The sequence below is a fragment of the Ovis canadensis genome, chromosome 1 (assembly GCF_042477335.2).
Source record: "Ovis canadensis isolate MfBH-ARS-UI-01 breed Bighorn chromosome 1, ARS-UI_OviCan_v2, whole genome shotgun sequence".
Taxonomy (NCBI): Eukaryota; Metazoa; Chordata; class Mammalia; order Artiodactyla; family Bovidae; genus Ovis; species Ovis canadensis.
In genome coordinates, this window is record NC_091245.1 from 35362014 (window position 1) to 35388619 (window position 26606).

A 26606-nucleotide genomic window follows, 5' to 3' on the forward strand; every position below is an offset into this window, starting at 1 on the left:
CCCGCTGGGCCATTTGCTCCCTGCTGCTCTGTGCCCAGGCCCTAGACTTTCTGGACCACCGACATTCTTGCCTTCCGTCTGCAGAACAGCCTTCTCATAGAGACCTTCATGCTCCTTGGGAGTGAAGACCCCCCTCTGAAACCTCCCTCCCACTGCAACCACCTAGCACTAATTTGGACGCAGGTGGCAAAGAAGTGGTTTTAGTTCATGGGTCAGTGCTTCTCCCGGACCCCAGGACATCCGTTTTTGTAGAAGCCTCTTAGAAGAGATGTTTCCACGTATATATATCCTGCGTGGATCAGAAGATAATGTTGGGGGTGGGGCGCTCGTATTCTCTTTTTCTCGCTGGTTCCCCTCCTCTTCCAATGGAAAAGCATTTTCTTTAAAGAAAAAATACTTGGCATTTTCGTTTGCACTTTATCTGCACTTGGTAGTCCTATTAATTTGTGTTGGGTTTGGACAGACAGGATCTGTCCTCAGTATTGCGATCAACAAAAGTGGCTCACCTTTTGGAAGTGCTCAGCGACCGGAGAGAGCTGACATTTAGGTGTGGCTTCTAATCCATATTGGGCAGGTTTGACGCTCCATGGTCCACAAGGTGCAGTCAGTGATGCTCACCCCTAAAGCAGTTGTTTAGTTTTGTGTCCGGGAGTGTGTGTAGAATGGAATGTAAACAGACTAGATTAAGAGGCAGTAATTGATGAATTTCTCAATCTCTCAGTGCATGTAATTCAAAAGAAATAAATCAGGGAATGTTTCTGGCAGTATGTGAATTCTCTTGTAAATAACCATAATGTAAAGCTACCTTCACACTTTGGAGGTAAATAGTTTTTGCTCTAAGTAAAATGCAAGCATCTGGAGTTTCTGAGTTAAAAGCAATTAGCTGACTGTTCACCCATATTTTCCCTTAAACTTAGTATGGGGTTTAAATGCCATATTTAAGGTTGTCATGAAACAAGGCAGTTACTTCTGCTGGTGTGGTTTAGTAAATGACTAATTAAAGGGTGTTTCCTAATCTGTTACATTGTTGCTCTAAACATGTGACTTATATAGTAAAGTTAGTCTTCATGATGTCATTAACCTATATGAGGGTTGATGATGAAGTATAAGATTTTCATAAATTTTATTTAGAAATTTAAACTATTTGGTGACTATATCCATTCTTTTAATCAGTATTAATAGTGAAGTTCCTACTTTGTATAAGACACTGAGGAAGAAAGATATCAAGAATAATCAAAGAATCTTCCATTTTAATTGGTGTGGTAGGTAGATCTGTGTATTTTTTGTAATGGAAGGCAAAATTCCTTAAAAACAGTAAAACTTTTATTTTATTTGTTTTCAGCCATGCCATTCAGCATATAGGGTCTTTGTTCCCCCACCAGGGATGGGATTGAACCCAGGCCCCCTGCGTTGGGAATGCAGAGTCTTAACCACTAGACCTTCAGAGAAGCCCCATGTAAAAAAATCATTTAAAACATAAGGAATGATAATAGACGGCAGAGTATAATCGGTTGTTTGCTTCTCCAGTTCTCTCTCAGGCTGCTGAAACACTATGGAGAAAATGGAATTAATGTGCAGACTGTTGCCTCCCAAACGCTGCCATAGCCAAATCCTCCTGTTTCCATACCCAGCCCAGCTTTATTATTAAGATTAAACATACAGTTCCTCTCGTGTTTCTCTTTGCAAACCTTAATCAGTATCCTGTTTGAGTCCCAGCCCTTCTGCCCATCAGGAAAGTGACCTCCTCCTTATCTTTGGCTCTGGCTCTAGATCCACACCTTCCACGTTGTCTAAAACTTTGCTCTGTCATTTATCCCCTCTAGTATCTATTTTTTCCTTTCCATTAGCTCCTTCCTCACTACATGTAAACTTGCTCGGATCTTCCCTCTCCTAAAGAGAAAAAATAGAAAGCCATCACTGTCTACTGAACCACATTCTATCCCCCCACTTTGCTTCAATCCTATTTCTTTCATTTTTAAATACTCATCCTTTATACTTTTATTTACACCTCAGCCCACTGCACTGGAGTTCTTTTCTCTAAGGCCTTCTCTTACTGGCTTTGGCAAACTGGAAACTTTTAGTATCCTTATGTTAATTGATGGTTCCTTTGTGAAATTATCTTCTGCCTTAGTTTCTTGGGTTCTTGCCTCTAGGCTTTTCTTTACTTCTTTGAATGATTCTCAGAGAACTTTGCTGATTGTCAGCCACTTCACTGTTAGTGTTAGCTTACCTCTCCAACTTTCCACAAACTGCCCTCATGCCATGCTTCTCTGTGCCCCCATGCTGCATTGACTTTCTTTAGGAAGATAAGCATTTGTGTGGGGTTTTATTTATAAGTGCATCACAGCTTTTTAACTTCTCTTTTCTCTACTTTGAAATATCCTTCTTCTAGTTCTTTCAGTGGCTGATTGACTTCTTACCATTCATTTCTTGGGTCTAATGTCATCTTTCAGAGACACTCTGTGACAGTGAGTGACCTACCTGTACCCTACTCATATCCCGTCGTAACCTGTTAACCCCTTTTTGTTGTGTCTGTAAACACTTAACATTCTCTGAAGTCATCTTATTTGCACTTTGGGGACAGAGCCCTTGCCTGACCTGTTTTCTGTTCTGTCACCAGGAACAAAAACTGACTAGGATCTCTAGTACAACATTGAATCAACGCGATGATAGTAAATATCCTAGTCTTGGTCCTGATCTCGAAGACTGATATTCCACCATTGATTATTCCACCATTAAGTACCTGGGATACATTTTTAACTGTTTCATAGAGGATTAATGAATTTCAACACGTTGAAATCAGGAGAAATGAGTTTTCAAGACACAGAGAAGAACCCTTACAAGTAATGTAAATGGTCTTCTTTGATGATAGGTTGAAAGATGGTAATGGAAGGCACGTTTGTCATGATATCCCTGGACTCTTAATGTGTTCCCTGCCAATCTTAAGTAATGTTAACCTGTTGAGAGGAAGTTGTAGGAGATAGAAGTTAAAAAAAAAAATTATAACAGAGGAGAGAGCACAGCTGCTAGTAAACCGTGTTCTCTCAGTGCTGCACATTATTCTGGGACGATAGAACCATCCTTAACAGAGAAGTCACCAAGAAGAGTTGGTTAGGTGAAGAGATGCCTGTTCTGATAGTGTTTTAAAAGTTACGCTTTATGATTTGAAATTCATCTTAAAATAACTAATTCTTCAAAATGTTATACTGCCACTTAGCAAAAAAATTCAGGACTGAAAGATAAATTTGGCATCATTTACATGGTGGAGAGAGTTCAAGGTTATGTGTGTAAAGATGAATTTAATTCTGCCTCTTGGCTCTGTGACATTTGAAATTTTAAAGTCTTTGGACTCGAATTTTACCAATAAAATTAAAGTGTCGGATATGCCCAAGTTACCAAAAAAAAAAAAAAAAAAAAGCACGGTTGAATCGTTTTCATAAAGATCTTAGAACTCAAAGCAGTGATCCTGTTTCTGAAATGAGCAGCTGGAGGAAGACAATTTGAGACCAGAGTTGATTCAAAATTGAGTTTTTGTTGACTTACAGTTGTGAAATCCCCTTTTCTTTCTTGATTTCTTTGACATTTATATTGAAGCAGTTCGGGAACAGCATTTCCACATTTCTGATCATTTGCTTTATTTAAAAATAAAGAAGAAAGTAAGATGCTGTTTGCGAGAGGACTGTGTTTAGAGATGGATGCCTTGTCTGTCGTTTTTGGGTCACTCACAAAGAGATTTCCGCTTCTTCACCTCTATGAAGAGTGTTCTGAAAGAATACATTTTCTTTTGTCCTGCTGCTTTGGGTATACTCCCCGTACTGGGCTTTATAATTTATTCACACTTCTTGGTTATAAAGTCTTTCAGTTTAGCCAAATGAAATGACATTCTCTGTTACCTACTTTGTAACTAGTTTAAAAGCTTACAGGAAATACTTTTCATGGCTGTAAAAAGGAGAAATTGATCTTAATTTGGGTGTGGTGGGCCTTGAGGCACTCAATGTATTTACTCCTTTTACATACATCTTTACTATTTTGTCTAATAGTCTGTGTCTCATGAAATTGTCTTTTTAAAATCACTAATCACAACCATTTTATAGAAAGTTAATGGGGTAAAGTGTAAGTAGGAAGGGTTGAAAAATGGAAGCCACATTTTACCTGAAAGTACATGATTATCTTCCTTTTAAAAATGCCCTAAACCCTGGGGTTTTCCGTCCTTGTACACCCATTCAACTGCAAAACCCTTTTTACTTTGTATTTTACATATTCCATGAATTCACGCTGTCCTCTCAGTCAGTATTGTGGTAACTCATCTCAGCATCCCAGGTTATCACAAAGACCGTTGCCGGAGCCTTCTGACCGACACAGGCATAAAGCTCTTCTCTCCCATTCTCTGTGTCACTCTTACTGCTCTCCACAACATACTGAAAATGTCTCTCCCTTGTTACTCTTCAGTAATTCATCACCCAGAGCAATAGTTCTAAAAAAATGAGGTGCCTAACAATCACTTGGGGATTTTCTGATTCTGATACATGTTGTCTTAGACTCCACACTTTGAGAAACCCTGACTCACAGCTAATGTGCTAACAGCTGTTGAATTTGTACCATGTGCTAGACACAGATCTAAGTACACTGTGTTTGCTAATTTATTTAATTCTCACAACCATCTTGTGAGGTAGAAACTATTCTGCTGTTTCCCCATAATATGGATAATGCCCTGAAGGTTAATCCCAAGTTTCTCACCACGGCCCTTCCGAGCTCTAACCTATGCCCCTTGGTTGTCTCCCTTGGCACTGAAATGCGTAGAAATCCAGCAATATTGAACTATGCGTTACCTAAAAATACCATTTCTTTTCTTGTGTTTGTACTCTTTCCATGTTTCTATTTCCTAAAGCTTCCTTCTGCTGGTCCTTTGTAATACTCAGGACCATCCATTGGAATCGTCTCTAGTAAGTCTTTCCTAGTACACACCCTAGTTAGACTGGCTGGCTCTTGCACACTTCAGGACATTTTGTGCATGCTGCAGTCACGGGAGTAGAGTGGCATCTTCTAGAGATGATTTGTGTCTTTTTCTCCTCCTGAATTCTCAACTGAAGCTACTTAAATGTGGAAACCCGGTAATGTTCCCTTGTAATTCCGCCTTATACTGCAGTGCCCTACATACAGTAGAAAGCTCAGGAAAGTATCTTTATCTTTGTGCTTTGAAAGTAATTGTGGCTTGATTTAGTTTCTGTTAATCTTCCATGTTGTGTTAGGATAATAGAGACAGATTTCTAGAACCCCAAAATAAGCAGCAACCACTAAAGGTGTTTTATGGTGGTGAACTAAGGAATTAGAATTGAATAATTGAATAGTAAAGGAGATGAATAAATGTGGGAAAAGAGAATCATAGTGTATTTAATTTAAGATCTTTACAGATTGAGATTGGATTTCTAGAAAGTATATAATCCATTTTAGCTCTGCTGTAATTTGCTTTTGAATAATTCTTCTATCTGGTATTTACCTATTAGAAAGAGCTGCCACCATTTCACTTTTCTTTTCAAAACATATACGAATATTCAACAGATTTGGAAAGTTAGTAGTATCTAGCACCGAACTAGATAGAAACAACTTGATGTTGTAGATGGGCCCTGGACTGTTCGTGCTCTAAGGATAACTGTTGGTAGCAGGCAGAAGTCTTGCCTAGAGCTCAGTGATAAACTAGGTAGTGTTAAACTTGACATTTGTAGCCTTTGTTTTCCTAGCAAGTGATATGAATGAAATTTTAACTTGCAGATATTAGGTTATTTTAAAGTTCTTTTTCTGATGTTATTCTCCTAAAAATGGACAAAACACAAAGTATGACTCTCTTAAGAGTTCTACATGTATTTTTCAGAAATTCTGAAGTACTTCATACGTGACATCGATATATCTGAATATTTTAGGTATAATATTCAGTGGTTTTATGGAATGTTAAGTGTTTATTCTTATAAAAATACAACACAGCTATAGAAACTTATTAGTATAGTTTCCTTTGTTTGGCAGAGAGTGTTCTCTCTCTAGTGTTCATTCATGTATATAAGTTCAGTGGAGTGAGGAGTATGGCATTAAAGTAACTTGCTTGATGTCATTTTAGCTGCAGACATTCAATACTGCTGCACCCTGTCAGGATGCCAAACAGCTGACTAGTGGAGTTGCCATGGCACAAGTTCTTCATCAAATGTAAGTATTGTTTCAGGTTCTTCCTAAAATAATTATATTGTAAGGCTACTGAAACTTGATCTTTTTTAGCGCTGATAGGTGTATGGTATCAAGGTATTCATCTAGGGGACAAAAAGTTTTACCATCTGATTATTTCTTGCTTATTCATAGAGATACATCTTAATTAAATTACCAATCAGGATTCTTATCTATTCAAGAGATGTTTAATTTTAAACTTGTTCTGGTCCTGTTCACAAGTTATAGTTACTAGGAAAGAAGCAGGTTAAATGAGTGATGTAATTTCTTACAAGGTTTTCTCCAGTTATACTATTGTCATTTTAAGGTATCAGTGTGTAGAGATTATTGTTTTTTAGATAATTCAAACATGAAATACTGGTTTTAGAAAAAAATATTAAATTTAAATTTTATATTTGAATTAATAATAGCAATTGGATGAATCCACCAATTATGAAATGTTCTGTAAATGAAATTTTAGCTCACAAATGCTAGGGAACCTTACCCAGTAAAGAGATTGTTTGGGTTGGGCCCATTTTAAGTAATTATACAATATCAAAAGAGCCTTAATCCGTTATTTCACCATTTTGGCCAAGCATTGTAAGAGGATTTGGGTTATAATATCCACAGTATGAACTGTACATTTAATAAGACAAAAGGGCCAATGCTATAGTCATAATTTATTGTCATATTGATTTTGTATTAGCTGACATTCATGATAATATATCTTCAATGAGTCCTATGTCTGCTACATGGCTTTAGATGTCAGAAATTGTTTAATTATTGCCTTCATTTTTGTAAAGGTTCTTTTTTATGATTGACTCTGAAAAATGCTTTAGCAAAAAATGGGTTAGCAGAAATTCTTTACCATTCTTAAAAAAAAAAACTTGAAACAATATCATAATCTTAGTTACTTTGAATCTTTAAAATGATCTAATTTGAATAGACAGATTTTATGGTTAACTCAAGATTAACACTTTAAAAGATAAATTTAGCATGTTAACATTTTTTTTGGCAGTCATTCTGAAGTATGCCTTACTTCCCTGCTTTCTTAAAAATGTTTCTTAACTATTTTATTTTTACCCTGATTAGCTTTCAGTTCAGTTCAGTTCAGTCGCTCAGTCGTGCCTGACTCTTGAATGGCAGAGCAACCCCCCACCCCATGCCACCCCATGAATCACAGCGCACCAGGCCTCCCTGTCCATCACCAACTCCCGGAGTTTACTGGGAGTCCATCGAGTCGGTGGTACCATCCAGCCATCTCATTCTCTGTCATCCCCTTCTTCTGCCCCCAGTCCCTCCCAGCATCAGGGTCTTTCCCAATGGATCAACTCTTCGCATGAGGTGGCCAAAGTGTTGGAGTTTCAGCTTCAGCATCAGTCCTTCCAATGAACACCCAGGACTGATCTCCTTTAGGATGGACTGGTTGGATCTCCTTGCAGTCCAAGGGACTCTCAAGAGTCTTCTCTAACACCACGGTTCAAAAGCATCAATTCTTTGGTGCTCAGCTTTTTTCCCAGTCCAAATCTCACATCCATACATGACCACTGGAAAAACCATAGCCTTGACTAGATGGACCTTTGTTGACAAAGTAATGTCTCTGCTTTTGAATATGCTGTCTAGGTTGGTCATAACTTTCCTTCTAAAGAGTAAGCATCTTTTAATTTCATGGCTGCAGTCACCATCTGCAGTGATTTTGGAGCCCAAAAAATAAAGTCTGACACTGTTTCCACTGTTTCCCTGTCTATTTGCCATGAAGTGATGGGACCAGATGCCGTGATCTTAGTTTTCTGAATGTTGAGCTTTAAGCCAACTTTTTCACTCTCCTCTTTCACTTTCATCAAGAGGCTTTTTAGTTCCTCTTCACTTTCTGCCATAAGGGTGGTGTCATCTGCGTATCTGAAGTTATTGATATTTCTCCTGACAGTCTTGATTCCAACTTGTGTTTCTTCCAGTCCAGCAATTCTCATGATGTACTCTGCATATAAGTTAAATAAGCAGGGTGACGTTATACAGCCTTTACATACTCCTTTTCCTATTTGGAACCAGTCTGTTGTTCCATGTCCAGTTCTAACTGTTGTTTCCTGACCTGCATATAGATTGTCTTTAAAGTGATTTACTTGGTCCAAACTAAGAATTGGGCTTCCCAGGTGGTGCTAGTGGTAAAGAACCCACCTGCCAAAGCAGGATATAAGAGACACTGGTTCAGTCCTTGGGTCAGCAAGATCCCCTGGAGAAGGGAATGGCAACCCACTCCAGTATTCTTGCCTGGAATATCCCATGGACACAGGAGCCTGGCAGGCTGCAGTCTATACTGTCAGAAAGAATTGGACACAACTGAAGCAACTTAGCATGCACACAAGAATTGTGAACATGGTCTTGTTGATTTGGGAAGTTCATCATTGTTTTAATGTATAGTCTGGCCTTTTCTCATTGTTGTGGGTGTTGGTATAGATATAGCTGTCTTGTGATTGGCATAGATGTAAGGCTGATGAATGTTCACTTACTTTGATATCCAAAAATGTTATTTATATGTATTGAAGCATATTTCATAGCTTTACACCACAACATAGTAGATGAGAGCTGTTTTTACCACTATATGATGATATATATATATGGCTCTTTGACCTCCTATATGCCAGTACTATACCTGATGTTTAGAGTAGGGTCAGGTTAATTTTAGTTAAACTGTATCCTTTATCACCAACTCATTTTTACATAATGTGTTGGATTCTCTTGTTATTGCTGATCTTCTGTCTCTCTGATTTTTATTTTTTTATTCTCTCTTTTGTCTCTTAGCATCTTCTAATAGCTTTTCTGCAGGAATAATATGAGTGAACCAATCAGAAAGCTTTCTTTCTTCATAAAACAAATGACAGTGACCTAAAATTGACCCTAAACCTCTTACTTCATTTACTTGTTTTTGCATGTACTTAGATGTGTAAACCTCCTTATCTTGTAAGAGCCAGTTTAAATTTATTTTTCTTTTGAACTCCTTTCCATTTTTGTAAGCTTTTTAGAAGTCTGGTTCCAGACTGTGAAACTCACAGCATATGTTTTCCCTTAGTTGGGTTAGTGTATCATACTCCTGCTTTTTTAAAAAAAGGAAGCAAATTTTATTTTATTTCTTTGAACACTTCAAAGCACTTTATATATGTTCCAATTTATTATGTATTTCTTTGATGGCTGTTGTGACTCACATCAAAGTTGTTACTGAAAATGAGATGGGAAAGTTTGCCTTTTTAAGGAAATAGCAAAATCTAGTGAATAATTCTTTCATTAGTTACCTGAGGCAGATACACTTCTAAATAATAGTCTTAAAAATCAATTCCCAAAGTATATGACTTAGACATGATGAGTCATGAAATTGTTGCTAGGATTCTACACTTCTTTGTCATCTTTAGTGTGAATACATAATACGTATCTCTTTTTTAAATGCAGAAACTGTTGCTATTTTAAAGACAAATGGGAGAAAACCTGTATTCATTTCTTGGGATTTTCATAACAAAATGCAACAGATTATGTGGCTTAAAACAACAAAAATATCTTCTTTAGAGTTCAGGAGGTTACAAGTCCTATGTCAAGGTATTGACTGGACCATGCTCCCTTCAAAACCTCTAGGTCAGGATCCTACTGTGCTGTTTCTAGTCTCTGGGTCTCCAGGCATCCGTTAGTTTGAGGTTCAGTTCATTTCAGTCGTTCAGTCGTGTCTGACTCTTTGCAACCCCATGAACCACAGCACTCCAGGCCTCCCTGTCCATCACCAACTCCTGGAGTCCACCCAAACCCATGTCCATTGAGTTGGTGATGCCATCCAACCATCTTATCCTCTGTCGTCTCCTTCTCCTGCCCTTGATCTTTCCCAGCATCAGGGTCTTTTCCAGTGAGTCAGCTCTTCGCATGAGGTGGCCAAAGTATTGGAGTTTCAGCTTCAGCATCAGTCCTTCCAATGAACACCCAGGACTGATCTCCTTTAGGATGGACTGGTTGGATCTCCTTGCAGTCCAAGTGACTCTCAAGAGTCTTCTCCAACACCACAGTTCAAAAGCATCAATTCTTCGGCGCTCAGCCTTCTTCACAGTCCAACTCTCACATCCATACATGACCACTGGAAAAACCATAGCCTTGACTAGACAGACCTTTGTTGACAAAGTAATGTCTCTGCTTTTGAATATGCTGTCTAGGTTGGTCATAACTTTTCTTCCAAGGAGTAAGCGTCTTTTAATTTCATGGCTGCAATCACCATCTGCAGTGATTTTGGAGCCCAGAAAAATAAAGTCAGCCACTGTTTCCACTGTTTCCCTGTCTATTTGCCATGAAATGATGGGACCAAATGCCGTAATCTTAGTTTTCTGAATGTTGAGCTTTAAGCCAACTTTTTCACTCTCCTCTTTCACTTTCATCAAGAGGCTCTTTAATTCTTCTTCACTTTCTGCCATAAAGGTGCTCTTTACTTTCCCCCTTTAGTAGCTATTTCTCTAAGAGGATAGTAAATTTTTCATCTTTGTGTTAATTTCACTCAATTTTTTACTCAGAGTAAGCCTCCAAATATTGTTTAGAATATAATCTTTTATTATAGCTGACTATTTTTAATCAGGTTATTCTTCAATGCCTTATTAAATACATAATAATTTGATATAGCAGCTCTTTGTCTTGGACTTCTATGTCAATTTAAGGCTTAACAAATATAATAGTAAACTTTGCTATGTACTAGTGTCACTTAAGAGAAGTAAATGGAAACCCACTCCAGTATTCTTAGCTGGAGAATCCTGTGGACAGAGGAGCCTGGAGGGCTGCTGTCCATAGGGTCACACACAGCTGGACATGGCTGAAGTGACTTAGCATGCATGCATGCATGCATAGGAGAAGGAAATGGCAACCCACTCCAGTATTCTTGCCTGGAGAAAACCAGGGACAGAGGAGCCTGGTGGGCTGCTATCTGTGGGATTGCACAGAGTCAGACATGACTGAAGTCACCTAGCAGCAGCAGCAGCAACAGCAGTGTCACTTAGGGCAAATTACTATCTTATCCTGAGTTCACTAAAGGAATAAGATTGGGGATCATATACCCTTTACTAAGTTACTGTTATATTAAAATGATGTGATATGGAAAAACATTAGGTACAATGCTTTACATGTAGTATATACATTAAATTGTTTTCTTTTTTTTCCCCTTAGGATTGGGATTTTTACATATACCTGCCACCAGGGTGCCTAGGATGAGTTATTTAGTAAATTTTATTAAATTGAAGATGTTAATGACTTAATTCATTTACTATGAGAAATTCCAAAAGAAACCCTTAGGAATAACAGAAAATTCAGTGGGTTCATTTTAAATAATATTTACTGTTCTTAATAAGGACAGCTTTTAAGATGGAAAATAACTTTATCTATTGATTAGATTTGGTATTTTCATGTCATAAAAACATTTTAATGTTCGTTTGTATTTTTGTTGTAGTGATATAGCTTGGTTTGATGAATCTTGGTTAAGCCGAATTAAAGAAGATACTGGTGACAACTGGAGAATAAAGGTAAGCAGAATGAATGCTAGATATACATGATCCAGACAGTGGTTCTGAAATTAGCACTGCTGCTGCTGCTGCTGCTGCTGCTAAGTCGCTTCAGTTGTGTCCGACTCTGTGCGACCCCATAGACGGCAGCCCACCAGGCTCCCCTGTCCCTGGGATTCTCCAGGCAAGAACACTGGAGTGGGTTGCCATTTCCTTCTCCAAGCTCAACTAAATCTTCTTTTCTAAACTAACTGAAGGCTGTATTTTGTTGTGTATAGTTTCAGTTTTGATAGTTATATGTGTTCTTATACCATCATAATCAGACATAGAACATTTTCATTAACCAAAAACATGTATGTATTCCCCTTACTAGTTAATCCTCACTCCTAAGTTGGCCCTGGATGGCCACAGATCTGCTTTTAGTCACTGTAGGTTTAATTTCTAGAAAGTGAAAGTCGCTCAGTCTTGTCTGACTCTTTGCCACCTCTTGAACTATATAGTCCATGTAATTCTCCAGCCCAGAATACTGGAGTGATTAGCCTTTCCTTTCTCTGGGGGATCTTCTCAACTCAGGGATGAACCCAGAGTCTCCCATATTGCAGGCGGATTATCTACCAGCTGAGCCACAAAGGAAGCCCAAGAATGCTGCAGTGGGTAGCCTGTCCCTTCTCCAGGGGATCTTCCCGACCCAGGAATTGAACTGGTGTGTCCTGCATTGCAGGTGGATTCTGTAGCAACTGAGCTATCAGGGAAGCCCTTAATTTCTAGAGTTCAATATAAATGGAATTGGACATTATGAACTCTCTGATATTCTTTTACTCAGTGTAATGTTTTATTTAGAGACTCATCAATGTTGCCTGTATTAGTAGTTTTTTTTTTCTTTTTTTTTTGCTGACTAGTATTTCATTACACTGATTTACTACAATTTGCTTAGCATGTTGATGAATCTTTGAACTGTTTTTAGTCTTTCTTCCTTAATACTGGTGATTTATGTCTTTTCTATTTTCTTTCTTGATAAATCTGGTTTGATTTTCCATTTTTTGAATTTTTTTTTTCAAAAGAGCAGCTTTCTTTTTCGTTGATTTCCTTTCTGATCTTTATTATTTCCCTTCTTCTTTATGTCTGCACTTTTTTTGCTTCTTAAGATGAAAGCTTAAATAATGTTTTAAGCACTTTTCCCTAATAGTAAGCATTGCCTTAGCCACAGCCACACATTTTAACATACTTATTATGTTCTTATTTTCATTTCATTCAAACTACTTGATAATTTCCCTTGTGATTTTTCTTTTGACCCCTGAATAAGTATTAGAATAAGTATTTCAGCTTCTAAATATTTGAGAATTTTCTATGTATCTTTTATTTATTAATTTATAAATTAATTCCATTTTGGTTTGAGAACATACTCTGAATTCTTTTACATTTACTGAGACTTATTTTGTGACCTAATATATAGTCTGTCTTGGTGAATATTCCATGTACACTTGAAAATAACATACATTCTGCATTTCTACAAGTATAGATTATTTCACTTCTTTGATAGTACTGTTTACATCTTTTATATCTCTATTGATTTTCTGTCTGATTATTCTGTCAGTTAAGGGAGGAAGAGTTTTCAAATCAGTAATGATGATTGTGGGTTTTTCAGTTTCTCCTTTCAGATCTGCAAATATTTTAATCATGTAATTTGAATCTATGTTATACGGTTTACATACATTAGTTTTTTATGTCTTGTTGATGAATGAATCTACTTACCATTATGAAATGACTTTCTTTATCCTGGTAATATTTTCTGTTTGAAAGTGTAATTTGTCCGATACTGATAGAACCACTTTTGTTATGATTTTTTTTGTCTGTTGTCTTTTTCTTTTCTTTAGTCTCTCTCTATTTATATTGAAAATGCTGTGGACACCTAATAGGTCTTGCTTTTTAAAAAATCCATTAATAGTCTCTTTATTTAGTTTTTTTTAAATTAAAAAAAAATCATTAGCTTGCTTATATTCCTGCTGTTAAATCCTTGAACATTTTAAGCTAGCAGTTTTAACTTTTGTTTTCTAATCCTTTCATCTCTCATTTTTGGGCTTCTTTCTATTGACTGTGGTTTCTCCTAATTATAGTTCACATATTCCTGCTTCTTCATGTGTGTAGTAATTTTTTTATTGGATGCTAGATAGTATGAGTTTTATTATTGAGTGTTGGGGTTTTTTTGTATTTCTTTAAAGAGTGTTGGATTTTGTTCTCACAGGCAGTTAAGGTACTTGTGAATCAGTTTGATTCTTTCATGGTTTGTGGAAATGTAAGGCAGATCTGGAGTTATTTTCTCCTCTTGGACTATTTAGATTCATTAAGTTGACCTTTTTGAGGTCTTTATTGAGTGCTTATCTGTATGAACCTGGTCATGGTCTCTTCACTCTTACTGGTGAGAATTTCAACTGTTTCTGGCCCTGTGCAATCTTCGGGAATTGTTCAGTTTATAGTTCCCTGGATTGTTGTTTCCTTGGAAATTATTTTTGTTTACTCTCATGGAGTTTCACCCATGCACGTGCAAATTATTGTTCAGCCAAAGAGTCAAAGGAACTACTATGCAGATTTCTGGAGCTCTTTCTTTCCATAGCTCGCACCTCTTCATTTATCTACTCTGCAAATCCCAACTACCTTGACCTTCCTGAACTTATGATGTCTATCTTCTCAAATCCACTGGAATGTCAGGCTTTGCTTCGTTTCCACCTCCCTATGCCATGGTATGAAAATTACCTCTAGAGAGAAATCTTAGACTAGTATAGGGCTCACCTTTTTTGTTTTTCTTCTCTCAGAAATTAGAGTTCTATATTATCTTTTGGCTAAGCTTGAAGATAATATTCCTGTTTTCTAGTTGTTATAGATGACTAAAGGTGGACATGCTCATAGCTAAATTTTCTAAGTTAGTACTTGAATTTTAACTTAGCCACAATTTAGTTGTGGCTCATTTTAAATAGAATCACTGTGGTTAAACTATGTAAGCAGTAAAACATTTTTTCTTTAATAAAACTCTGAATAAAGCTTTGATGTTTAAAAATTACCGTGTACTTGTATTTGTAGAACTCCAATACGTATTTTTGTTGTCCTTTTTATTGGGAAGTTTTTATTTTCTTTCACCTTGACATGTATTTTCTTTCATTATTAATATTAAATGATTTAATTCTTATTTTTTCTTCTGTTAGGCTAGTAATTTAAAGAAGGTACTTCAAGGAATTATGAGTTACTACAATGAGGTATGAAAATCATCTGATTATTTAAAATACTCTGATAATTACATTGACAATGAAAAATGACTTGCTTTTAGTTTATAACATTTTATGATGTATAATTCATAATTGAAAGATACTATTTTTTCTCCATTTTTAGTACACTCAAATTTTGTGAACATAAAAGGGCTAAAGCTTAATATATTGATTTGTAAAATAATGTTTATATGTTGCTACTCTGATTATTTTCTCAAATAAAATTGCTTACATCTTTATATAATTTTATTTTATGCAATGCTATAAAGTAGGTCTTATAATTAAATTGAAGTACTTTTATGTTTAAAGTATTAATCTGTTTCTTTCCAGTATAAACAGCAGCAAAATACACTATGAAATTATGCTTGTGCAAGTTAATTGAAGAAGAATGCAAAATAAAAGTAGTATTAAAGTCACATTAGATATTACATTATTCAAGTACTTTGTTTTTCTTATTCAGCATTATAAGAAATTCTCTAGTAGGATTACTTGATATTAGAAGGTTAATTGCTTAATGTGTGAAAGATTTTGGTCTGATTTTACCAGACCAAAATTTACAAAAATTTTAAAATTTTTGTACAATTAAACTTGTTTCTTCCAAGTAATTTTAGAACTAAAATTTTTCAATTCACTAATGCCTAAAACTCATTTTGAAGTTTTGTTTGTTTTTTGTCTTTTTAATGCCAAGATTCCCTGGCAGCTCAGTGATAGAACTTGGCCCTTCACTCCCAGGGCACTGGTTCAGTCCCTGGTTGGGAAATTAAGATCACACAAGCCATGTGGCACAACAAAAAAATAGAATGAAAGTTGTTCCATCTCTGAGTTGTGTCCCACTCTGCGATCCCATGGACCCCATGCAGAAAAATTATAGAGCCAGCAAAGATTAATCGTTTAAGTCTGTTATTCATTTGTCAAAGTGTGATAGTTTATTTTGTGTTTCTCTGTTCATCGAGACTATATCAAAATATTTTGAATATTCTTTGACTTAACATAAATCTGTTTATTTTTTATGGAAAGGCATAAGTTTTATCATAATAGATCAAGCCAGGGGCTTCTTAAACAATTCCTCTCTCTGACAGTGGAGCAGAATCATACTTGGTATGAAACCATGTTAGTTGCATTTGGTTGGTTCTCAAAATTTTAGGAGCTTGCTTGCACTTTGCTAACTGGTTTTAGTCAATAATTGTGGTTTTGTCATTTGTTAATTTATCTGAGTCATTTCATGAACGTATTTATAGAATTTATCTTCCTTATAACAACTAAATGTAGTTAGTTCTCTGTAGCCTACATAAGTGAGTGATCTAATTTATTTTTAACACTGCAGTTTTTGGGGCAACAGATTTCTGAAGAACTTATCCCTGATTTAAACCAGATAACTGAATGTTCAGATTCTGTGGAGCTTGGGAGATTGCTCCAGCTTATTTTAGGTTGTGCTGTCAACTGTGAAAAGAAACAAGGTAAGTGAATTTCAATTTATTTGAAGATATCTACTTTCTAGAAACAACCTACATTGCTTATAAGAAATAGCATAATAATGTAATATTGAGGGTTGGCAGAAGGCCAGAGGTTCTGAATTCAAGCACAGCTCTGCCATTAAAAAGCTACAGATCTTCAGTATAATTGTATTTCTGGATTCTGAGATACATATTCAGTGGCTAAATAAAATGTACTTTAATTAGCTTAATTTAATCAGTGCTTAGGACTTGGCAGATATTCAATAAAAATTGTCCTTATTCATTTGATAAGCTTTCTCTTTCACATACAGAACCTTATGTTGGTTCAGATTTTCATAAGTGATTATGCAGCTGCTAAATTATAATCCAGGCTTCTTCAGGTGATATTCTGCTATTTTCAGAAGAATGCCTTCAGTGTGTCCTCCAGATAAGCAGTCTGATGATATAAATGGAATTGAGGACTATATTAGTATATCAGAACACAGTAATCCATATCGAGCTGAGTACAAAAAGAGTGTTTTTGGTTGAAAGTAATGAGTAAAATGATGAACTGAACACACCAAGATCTACTTCTCTCAGGAGCGTGCATCAGTCTGGGTGATGAGATTTTTGATCCTAATATTTTTTGCATGACTCATCCAAAACTGGCTTTAGGACATCACCTTTTTAAGAGGATGTTGGGTGCTGAAGTTTGTAAAATGCTTTGTCAGAACCTTAGAAAATATTCAGTGTTATCTAACTAATGAAGAGAGCACATAAGACAAGAATTCATTCAGGAAGGAGAAAAATAAAATATATGAAATCAGCTATAGTTTATCAATAAATAAAGGGTTTGGATATCAGAAAACTTTCATATTAGGCCATCTCTATTATTAACTGGCTGTTTTTTCTTGGGCAAGTGAGTACTTTGTATAGGTTTTTATTTCTCATAGCTATCCTTTGCTGTGCAAAAAACTTTTAAGTTTAACTAGGTCCTATTATTTATTTTTATTTTTACTACTCTAAGGAGGTGGACCCAAAAGGATATTGCAGCAGTTTATGTCAAAAAGTGTTCTGCCTATATTTTCCTTTGAGAGTTTTACAGTATATGGTCTTACATGTAGGTCTTTAATCCATTTAAAATTTATTTTTGTGTATGATGTTAGAGAATGTTAATTCATTCTTTTACATTTACCTATTCAGTTTTTCCAGTACCACTTATTGAAGAGACTGTCTTTTCTCCATTTTATATTCTTGCCTCCTTTGTTAATAGATTAATTGACCATAGGTATGTGAGTTTATCTCTGGACTTTCTATCCTGTCCCATTGATCAACACCTCTGTTTTTGTGCCATTACCAAACTGTTTGATTACTGTAGCTTTTGATTACTGTATAGTCTGAGGTCAGGGAGCCTGTTTCCTCTGGCTCTATTTTTCTCTCTCAAGATTGCTTTAGCTATTCAGGGTCTTTTGTGTTTCCATACAAATTTTAAGATATTTTTGTTCTAGAGTGCAAAAAATGCCATTGGTAATTTGATAGGGATTGCACTGAATCTGTAGGTTACCTTTCGGCAGTGTAGTCATTTTGACAATATTGATTCTTCCAATCCAAGAACTTGGTATATCTTCACATTTGTTTGTGTCAGCCTAGACTATTGGTGGGAATATAAATTAGTACAGCCACTATAGAGAATATAGATGTTAAAAACTAGAAATAGATTTGATATACTCTTGGGCGTATATCTGAAGGAAACTAATTAGCAAAGATACTTGCACCCCAGTGTTGATTGCAGCACTGTTTACAATAGCCAAGGCATGGAAGCAGCCTAAATGTCCATCAACAGATAATGGTTAGGAAGATGTGGTACATATACACAGTGGAAGATTACGCAGCCGTAAAAAGGAATGAAGTAATGCTATTTGCAGCAATATGGATGCAATTAGAGATTGTTACTAAGTGAAGTAAGTCAGACAGAGAAAGACATATATCATATGATGTACTAATATGTGAAATCTAAAAATTGTACAAGTGAGTTTATTTATAAAACAGAAACAGATTCACAGGCTTAGCAAACAAGCTTATGGTTGCCAAAGGGGAAAGGTGGGGAGGGCAGATAAACTAGGATATGGAGATTAACACATGCAAACTACCATATTCTACTCAATACTCTATAGTAACCTATATGGGAAAAGACTCTGAGAAAGACTGGATGTATATGTATAACTACTTTCCTGTACACCCAGAATGAACACAACATTGTAAATATACTATATTCCAATGTAAAATAAAAATTAAAAAGGTAAAGGAATGTTTGCCTTAGGGGAAAAAGAAAAAACATAGATGATTCATGGGAAGAGGTAAAAATTAACATTAAACTCCAGCATTAACAGGAGTTTGGAAAAAACTAATTTCAACTCTTGTACATGACTTAAGCAGTTAAGATCTTCCCTGGTAGCTCAGAGGTTAAAGCTCCTGTCTCCAATGTGGGAGACCTGGGTTTGATCCCTGGGTTGGGAAGATTCCCCTGGAGAAGGAAATGGCAACTCACTCCAGTATTCTTGCCTGGAGAATCCCATGGATGGAGAAGCCTGGTAGGCTACAGTCCACGGGATTGCAAAGAGTCGGACACAACTGAGTGACTTCACTTCACTTAAGCAGTTAAAGACTTCAATGGAGGGTTTAACTGCAGATGTAAAATAGCAAGAGAATTTGAATTAGAAGTGGAGCTTAAAGATATGACTAAATCTCATGAGAAAATGTTAATAGATGAGTTGGTTCTTATGGATGAACAAAGAAAATGGTTTCTTGAGATGGAATCTACTCCTGGCGAAGATGCCGTGAAGATTGCTGAAATGACAACAAAGAATTTAGAAATTACATACTTAGTTGATGAAGCAGTAGCAGGATTTGAGAGGATAGACTCTAGTTTTTAAAGAAGCTATACTGTATATAAAATGATATCAAACAGCACTGCATGCTATAGAGAAATTTGTGAAAGAGTCAGTTGATACAGCAGACTTCACTGGTGTCTTATTTTAAGAAATTGCCACAGACACCCCAGCTTTCACAAGCGCCCTCTTTGGTTTTTTCCTAGCAGCCGTCACCATCAAGATATCGATAAGATCCTCTATTAGTAAAAGGATTAGCACTTACTAAAGTCTCAGATGATGGTTAGGATTTTGTTAAAGCAATTTTTAATTCAGGTTTGTACATTTTTTTTAGATATAATGCTATTGTCACATAATTGATTACAGTAGTTTGTAAACAGAATTTTATATGTACTGGGAAACTAAAAAATACATGTGACTCACTTTATTGTGATTATTGCTTTATTGTCTGGAACTAAGACTAGAGATCTCTTCAAGAAAATTAGAGATACCAAGGGAACATTTCATGCAAAGATGGGCTCGACAAAGGACAGAAATGGTATGGACCTAACAGAAGCAGAAGATATTAAGAAGAGGTGCCAAGAATACACAGAAGAACTGTACAAAAAAGATCTTCACGACCAAGATAATCACGATGGTGTGATCACTCACCTAGAGCCAGACATCCTGGAACGTGAAGTCAAGTGGGCCTTAGAAAGCATCACTACGAACAAAGCTAGTGGAGGTGATAGAATTCCAGTTGAGCTGTTTCAAATCCTGAAAGATGACGCTGTGAAAGTGCTGCACTCAATATGCCAGCAAATTTGGAAAACTCAACAGCGGCCACAGGACTGGAAAAGGTCAGTTTTCATTCCAATCCCAAAGAAAGGCAATGCCAAAGAATGCTCAAACTACTGCACAATTGCACTCATCTCACATGCTAGTAAAGTAATGCTCAAAATTCTCCAAGCCAGGCTTCAGCAATACGTGAACCGTGAACTTCCAGATGTTCAAGGTGGTTTTAGAAAAGGCAGAGGAACCAGAGATCAAATTGTCAATATCTGCTGGATCATCGAAAAACCAAGATAGTTCCAGAAAAACATCTATTTCTGCTTTATTGACTATGCCAAAGCCTTTGACTGTGTGGATCACAACAAACTGGAAAATTGTGAAAGAGATGGGAATACCAGAGCACCTAACCTGCTTCTTGAGAAACCTATATGCAGGTCAGAAAGCAACAGTTAGAACCAGACCTGGAACAACAGACTGGTTCCAAATAGGAAAAGGAGTGCGTCAAGGCTGTATATTGTCACCCTGCTTATTTCACTTCTGTGCAGAGTACATCATGAGAAACGCTGGGCTGGAAGAAGCACAAGCTGGAATCAAGATTGCCGGGAGAAAAATAAATAACTTCAGATATGCAGATGACACCACCCTTAGGGGAGAAAGTGAAGAGGATCTAAAAAGCCTCTTGATGAAAGTGAAAGAGGCGAGTGAAAAAGTTGGCTTAAAGCTCAACATTCAGAAAACAAAGATCATGGCATCTGGTCCCATCACTTCATGGCAAATAGATGGAGAAACAGTGGAAACAGTGTCAGAGTTTATTTTTGAGGGCCTTCAAAATCACTGCAGATGGTGATTGCAGCCATGAAATTAAAAGACGCTTACTCCTTGGAAGAAAAGTTATGACCAACCTAGACAGCATATTCAAAAGCAGAGACATTACCTTGTCAACAAAGGTCTGTCTAGTCAAGGCTATGGTTTTTCCACTGGTCACGTATGGATGTGAGAGTTGGACTGTGAAGAAAGGTGAGCACCGAAGAATTGATGCTTTTGAACTGTGGTGTTGGAGAAGACTCTTGAGGGTCCCTTGGACTGCAAGGAGATCCAACCAATCCATTCTGAAGGAGATCAGCCCTGGGATTTCTTTGGAGGGAATGATGCTGAAGCTGAAACTCCAATACTTTGGGCCACCTCATGCGAAGAGTTGACTCATTGGAAAAGACCCTGATGCTTGGAGGGATTGGGGGCAGGAGGAGAAGGGGACGACCGAGGATGAGATGGCTGGATGGCATCACGGACTCAATGGACGTGTATATGAGTGAACTCCGGGAGATGGTGATGGACAGGGAGGCCTGGTGTGCTGCGATTCATGGGGTCGCAAAGAGTCGGACACGACTGAGCAACTGAACTGAACCTATAATATCTCTGTGCTATACCTGTACATGTGAATTCATCCCATAATGTTGAATATTTAACAAGATAGGAGAAATTGTCATAGTTGTTCTACGATTAATTGCAATTTCTTCTCTTTTTCTTCCTTATAAGAAACTTAGAGATTTTCTTTAAAACATTTATAAATATTTATATGAATATTTTCATTTATGCATATTTGTTTTCAGTGGACATATTTCTTGTGGAAAAAGTATTGTACTTGCACAAAGAATTATGTGTAGTGAATGAATTTTTATGTGGTTAATTGAATGGCTGAATTACTGTGGGTAAAGAGTAGAGTTTTTATCAGATCTGATTTTTTTTTTTAAATCATAGAACATATTCAGAATATAATGACATTGGAAGAATCTGTTCAACACGTGGTCATGACTGCTATTCAAGAGGTAAGTTATATCATAATCACATGTATAAAAATCTTAAACCAAATTGAATAAAACTGTTCATAAAAACTTTATGGATGTATATTTCACTACTGTATAAAAGTGCCCTTTGACTTACGTTTGACTGTTGTGTCGTCCCTTCGTTCTTTTTCCCCAAAATTTCTTATAAGGGCTTCAAGCCCAATTTTAGTACCTCTGCATTTTAAAAGTTAAATTACTATTAAGTTCTTTAAAGTAACTTCAGCTAAGCAAGATAAACAGCATCTTCCCAGATAGGAATTTTTATACTTTCTCTTTTTTCTGCCAGATAGAATAATCATCTCTGAAATTAAAAGTGTGTGTGTGTATGTATCTTATGTGCATTTTCAGAATGTTAGAACTGTGAGCAAATACAGTGATAATTATATTTCAGAGCCAGGTCATCTGGGTTCAATCCAGTCTGGTTATCTTAAGTTATGTCATAAAGATTCAGAATTCATTTGGCACTCATTCTTAAAGTCAGACCAGAAGGCTGAGATGAAGTCAAGTGAAGAGCAGGCCTGAGAGAAAATTGAGTTAAGGGTTAGTTTGGAAGAGTCATGACTTAAAGGGAGACAGCATATAGGACTTGAAAAATGGATATACCCTGAGTTTGCATTGCTAGTTTGAATTGAAAACATCACTATGCATAAATATACATGTCTCGCATATGCAAAAGAAATTATTTTACAGTATCTTTTTTCTCATATAATTGTAGCTCCTACATTTAAAATGGCTTCTTGGATTAGGAATTTTGCCACATAACTCATTTATAGCTGAATTTTTGAAGTGCCAACTCATGTTACATAAGAATCATTCTTTAAAATTATTTAACGTGCTCGATTTTATGTAGAATTTGTATTATAATTTTTAGTACATTAGTATTTTAAATATATCTATTTACATATTTCAAGCACATATTACTTTTTGTCTTCACTAATATAATGTTTGAACATTGAGTTATTTAGCTTAAACTGCTGTATATTTTTTATTTGAGTAAAATAAGGGTCATCATATTAAGGCAAGGAAAAATTAAACATAAAACACCCTACTGTTATTTTTACTGTGTAAAAGAACTTTTTGCCTGTAAAACAAAGTGAATACTTATACTGTGTATGACTCAGTTTATTGTACTTAATTTTATTATTTTAATCCTAGTTGATGAGTAAAGAAATCGTGAGCTCTCCCACAAATGATGCTGTTGGAGAATTAGAACAACAGGTGAGTATTTCAGTATGTGAGGAACATGTAACAGCAGTAGCGTTCCTCTGTCAGTTATTGGGTTAACTAAAACGTTCATTCGGGTTTTCCATGCATCTTAACAGAAAGACCCAAACAAACTTTCTGGCAAACCCAGTACTGTCCTAAAGGCTTACGTCGGAGAGCACATACAAGATATTATCCTCCATGAAATTTAGACAGTTTGTTCTCTTATAAGATCTTAAATATTATTACACATTCCTTCATGAATGCAGGTAGTGTTGATTTCCACAGTTTTTAATGATGGTGTTTGAAGAGTCAAGTGGCATTAAACTGTCCTGATATTTATTAATACATATGTAGCTCATGCTGTGTAGTTACGATTAAATAGCAGACAATTTAAAAAATTCTGCTAAATTCTAATTTATGTAATAAGGAAATGTGATTTTTATCACAGTGCTTTCCTTTAATATTGAACTCTAATATTCTGTACTCAAGGCTCCTTTCCCTGGTTGTTTTACACAGTTGTTTTCCCTGGTGGAAAAGATACTCTCTTCCTCTGTATAACGCAACCTGGGTTGGAAGGGAAATGGTAAGAGAAGAGGCAAATGCATTTGTTAATTTTGAAACTGTTTTCCAGCATCAGTATATATATGTGTTGTGATAAAAGTATATTTTTCAGTTTGTTTCAAAATACGATTTATTAAGAATTAGGACATTTTCCGTTTCAGCTTAAAAGGGCCCTAGAAGAACTTCAGGAAGCACTAGCAGAAAAAGAAGAACTGAGGCAAAGATGCCAAGAACTAGATATGCAGGTACGGATATGAGAGTAATTTCCTCTTTGAATTAATAAGCCTTTTTAAATTAATTAATTGGTAAAGTGTTTTGGAGATTGGGTTTTATTTCATGGAGGGACCATTGAAAGAGTTTGCTATAGACTTGAATATTGAAACATAAATTTGATCATTTTTCTTTTAGAGTTGAAAATTACTGGCGTAACTACTCCATTGAGAAGATCATTCAAATTGTAGAATTTCAACTGCTTAGATAGGGCTTAATTTGTTATTCTGTAAAAAGGGGAAACTAAAGTATCTCCTTTATAAGGTATGAGTATTAAGTGGAGTCTTTTATGGAAATACTTAGAAGTGCTTGACCTCCAGTAAATGCAGGTGCAAAGTTTGTTTTGCTAACATATACGTGTATATGAATACATATGTAATTCTCAGGTTCATAGGCACATACATGTTACCAAAATAAACTGGGAATGAGAAACAGTAGTTAAATAGTTAAAGGGGTGAATCGTCAGACCAGGCTTCCTGTATTCAGAACCTGATCATGTTACTGTTGTTGTTGTTTAGTTGCTAAGTCATGTCCAGCTCTTTTGCAATCCCATTAATGGTAGCCCGCCACGCTCATCTGTCTGTGGGATTCCCCAGGCAAGAATACTGGAGTAGGTTGCCAATTTCCTTCTCCAGAGGATCTTTCTGACCCAGGGAAGATCCTGAGTTGCAAGTGGATTTACAGCTGAGCCACCAGGGAAGTCCTGGTCATGTTACTAGCTAGTTGTGTCTGCTTGGGCACGTTGCTTAGTTTCTCTATGCTTCATTTTTCTCTTTTGAGAAATGTTGTGATAATAGTATATGTTTCCCTGAGTGATAGTGAAGATTAAGTGAATTAATATACTTGAAGCTCTTAAAGAGGGCCAGGCACATAAGGGGTTATGTATGTGTTTGCGTATATTGTTATTATTAGATGAAAGTGCAAATATGAAATTATGCAATAAGTCAAGGTTAAATATGCCATCATAATATGCTTCATGTGAATTGCACTTTTCTTTCAAATAATGAGCTACATAAATAATTGACTCTGAAAAGTATGAGGACAAGGAACAAGGCTTGTGGTAGCAACACCCTTGCTTAAATATCTAAAATTATAGGGCTAGGTGTATTTCTAACCTTCATGATTTGCAAATGAGATGAGAAGTGACTTGGTCAGGGTGATTCAGATGTGCAGGGCAGTGACAACCAGCACCAATCCAAATCTCCTAACTTCATCTTTAAATATCCTCTCTCTATGTTTGAACAAAACCAGTGTTTATATTTGAACAAAACTAGTGTCTCACTATGTTTTTCCCTTTCTTCCTTCTTAACCACATGCACAGCATCTGAAATGTTTTATTTTCAAGTAAGATTATTTCCTTCTTCCAGAATACCTCATGTAAAGAGGAGAGGACTGACTCATTCAGGTGTTACCAGCCTTATGTAAGATCTCTGTACAGTTTTCTGAGAAATTCTTTTTTAAAAAAGAACACAAAATTCAGTTAAAACGTTTCAGTATTTGTAATACATGGTGAAGAGTACATGATGATCTGATTTTAGTTGAAAAGTATAGACATCCCAAGTTTTGGCATTTTAATTCCAGTATCAAAATAGAGGCAACCCTCAGCTATCTGCTACACATGTAAAATAAATGACTACTGCGTATAATCAGAACAAAAAGTAATTGATTAACAATATGAATTTAACACAGGTGTATATGATGCATACCCTGATTTTATAAGAAAAATTATTTTTGAAAAATGTTTATTTTTAATCATATGTAACCAGACAGTAGGTTACGTTACTTCATGGCAAATAGAAGGGGAAAAGGTGGAAGTAGTGACAGATTTCTTCATCTTGGGCTCTAAAATCATTGTGGATGATGACTGCAGCCATGAAATCAGAAGATGATAGCCTCTTGGCAGGAAAGCTATGACAAACCTAGACTGTGTTGAAAAGCAGAGATGTTTCTCTGCTGAGAAGAGTCCATATAATCAAGGCTATGGTCTTCCCAGTGGTCACATGCAGTCATGAGAGCTGGACCGTAAAGAAGGCAGAGCACCAAAGAATTGATGCCTTCAAACTGTGGTGCTGGAGAAGACTCCTGGAAGTCCAATTAATAGCAAGGAGATGAAACCAGTCAATCGTAAGGGAAATCAACCATGAATATTCATTGGAAGGACTGATGCTGAAGCTCCAGTACTTTGGTCATCTGATGAGAATAGCTACCTCATTGGAAAAGTCCCTGATGCTGGGAAAGATTGAGGGCAGGAGAAGAGGGCATCAGAGGATGAGATGGCTGGATGGCATCACTGATGCATGAACTTGGATTGGACATGAACTTGGGCAGACTTTGGGAGATGGTGAGGGACTGGGAGGCCTGGTGTGCTGCAGTCCATGGTGTCACAGAGTCAGACGTGACTGGGCAACTGAACAACAACAACAAAACTGAAGAGTGATATTTATATTTGGGGGGAATTTTTTTAATAGCCAACCAAATGAACCACAAAAGAAAAACAGGTGGCAAATAAATTCACCAAGGGCAGGTAAACAAGCAAAAGGGCTTAACCTAATAAATTAAAAAGCTTGGTGATCAAGGAAAGAAACAGGCATATGATATTGACAGAGGTGCTGCAGAGCAGGAACCTGCTGTTCTTTCTTCATTCCTTGCTCTTGCTGGGGAGTCAACAAAAATCTCG

The 26606-nt window shown here is 36.4% G+C and overlaps 1 protein-coding gene across 1 annotated transcript in view; it reads left to right on the forward strand.

The window, feature by feature from the left end:
* Positions 1–26606, forward strand: part of HOOK1 (hook microtubule tethering protein 1) — a 73831-nt gene that overhangs the window by 723 nt on the left and 46502 nt on the right. The window contains exons 2-8 of the mRNA XM_069592925.1: positions 6110–6195; positions 11648–11720; positions 14897–14947; positions 16281–16413; positions 21807–21874; positions 23048–23110; positions 23821–23904. Coding sequence (XP_069449026.1) covers positions 6110–6195; positions 11648–11720; positions 14897–14947; positions 16281–16413; positions 21807–21874; positions 23048–23110; positions 23821–23904 — 558 coding nt within the window. The remainder of the gene's footprint in view (positions 1–6109; positions 6196–11647; positions 11721–14896; positions 14948–16280; positions 16414–21806; positions 21875–23047; positions 23111–23820; positions 23905–26606) is intronic.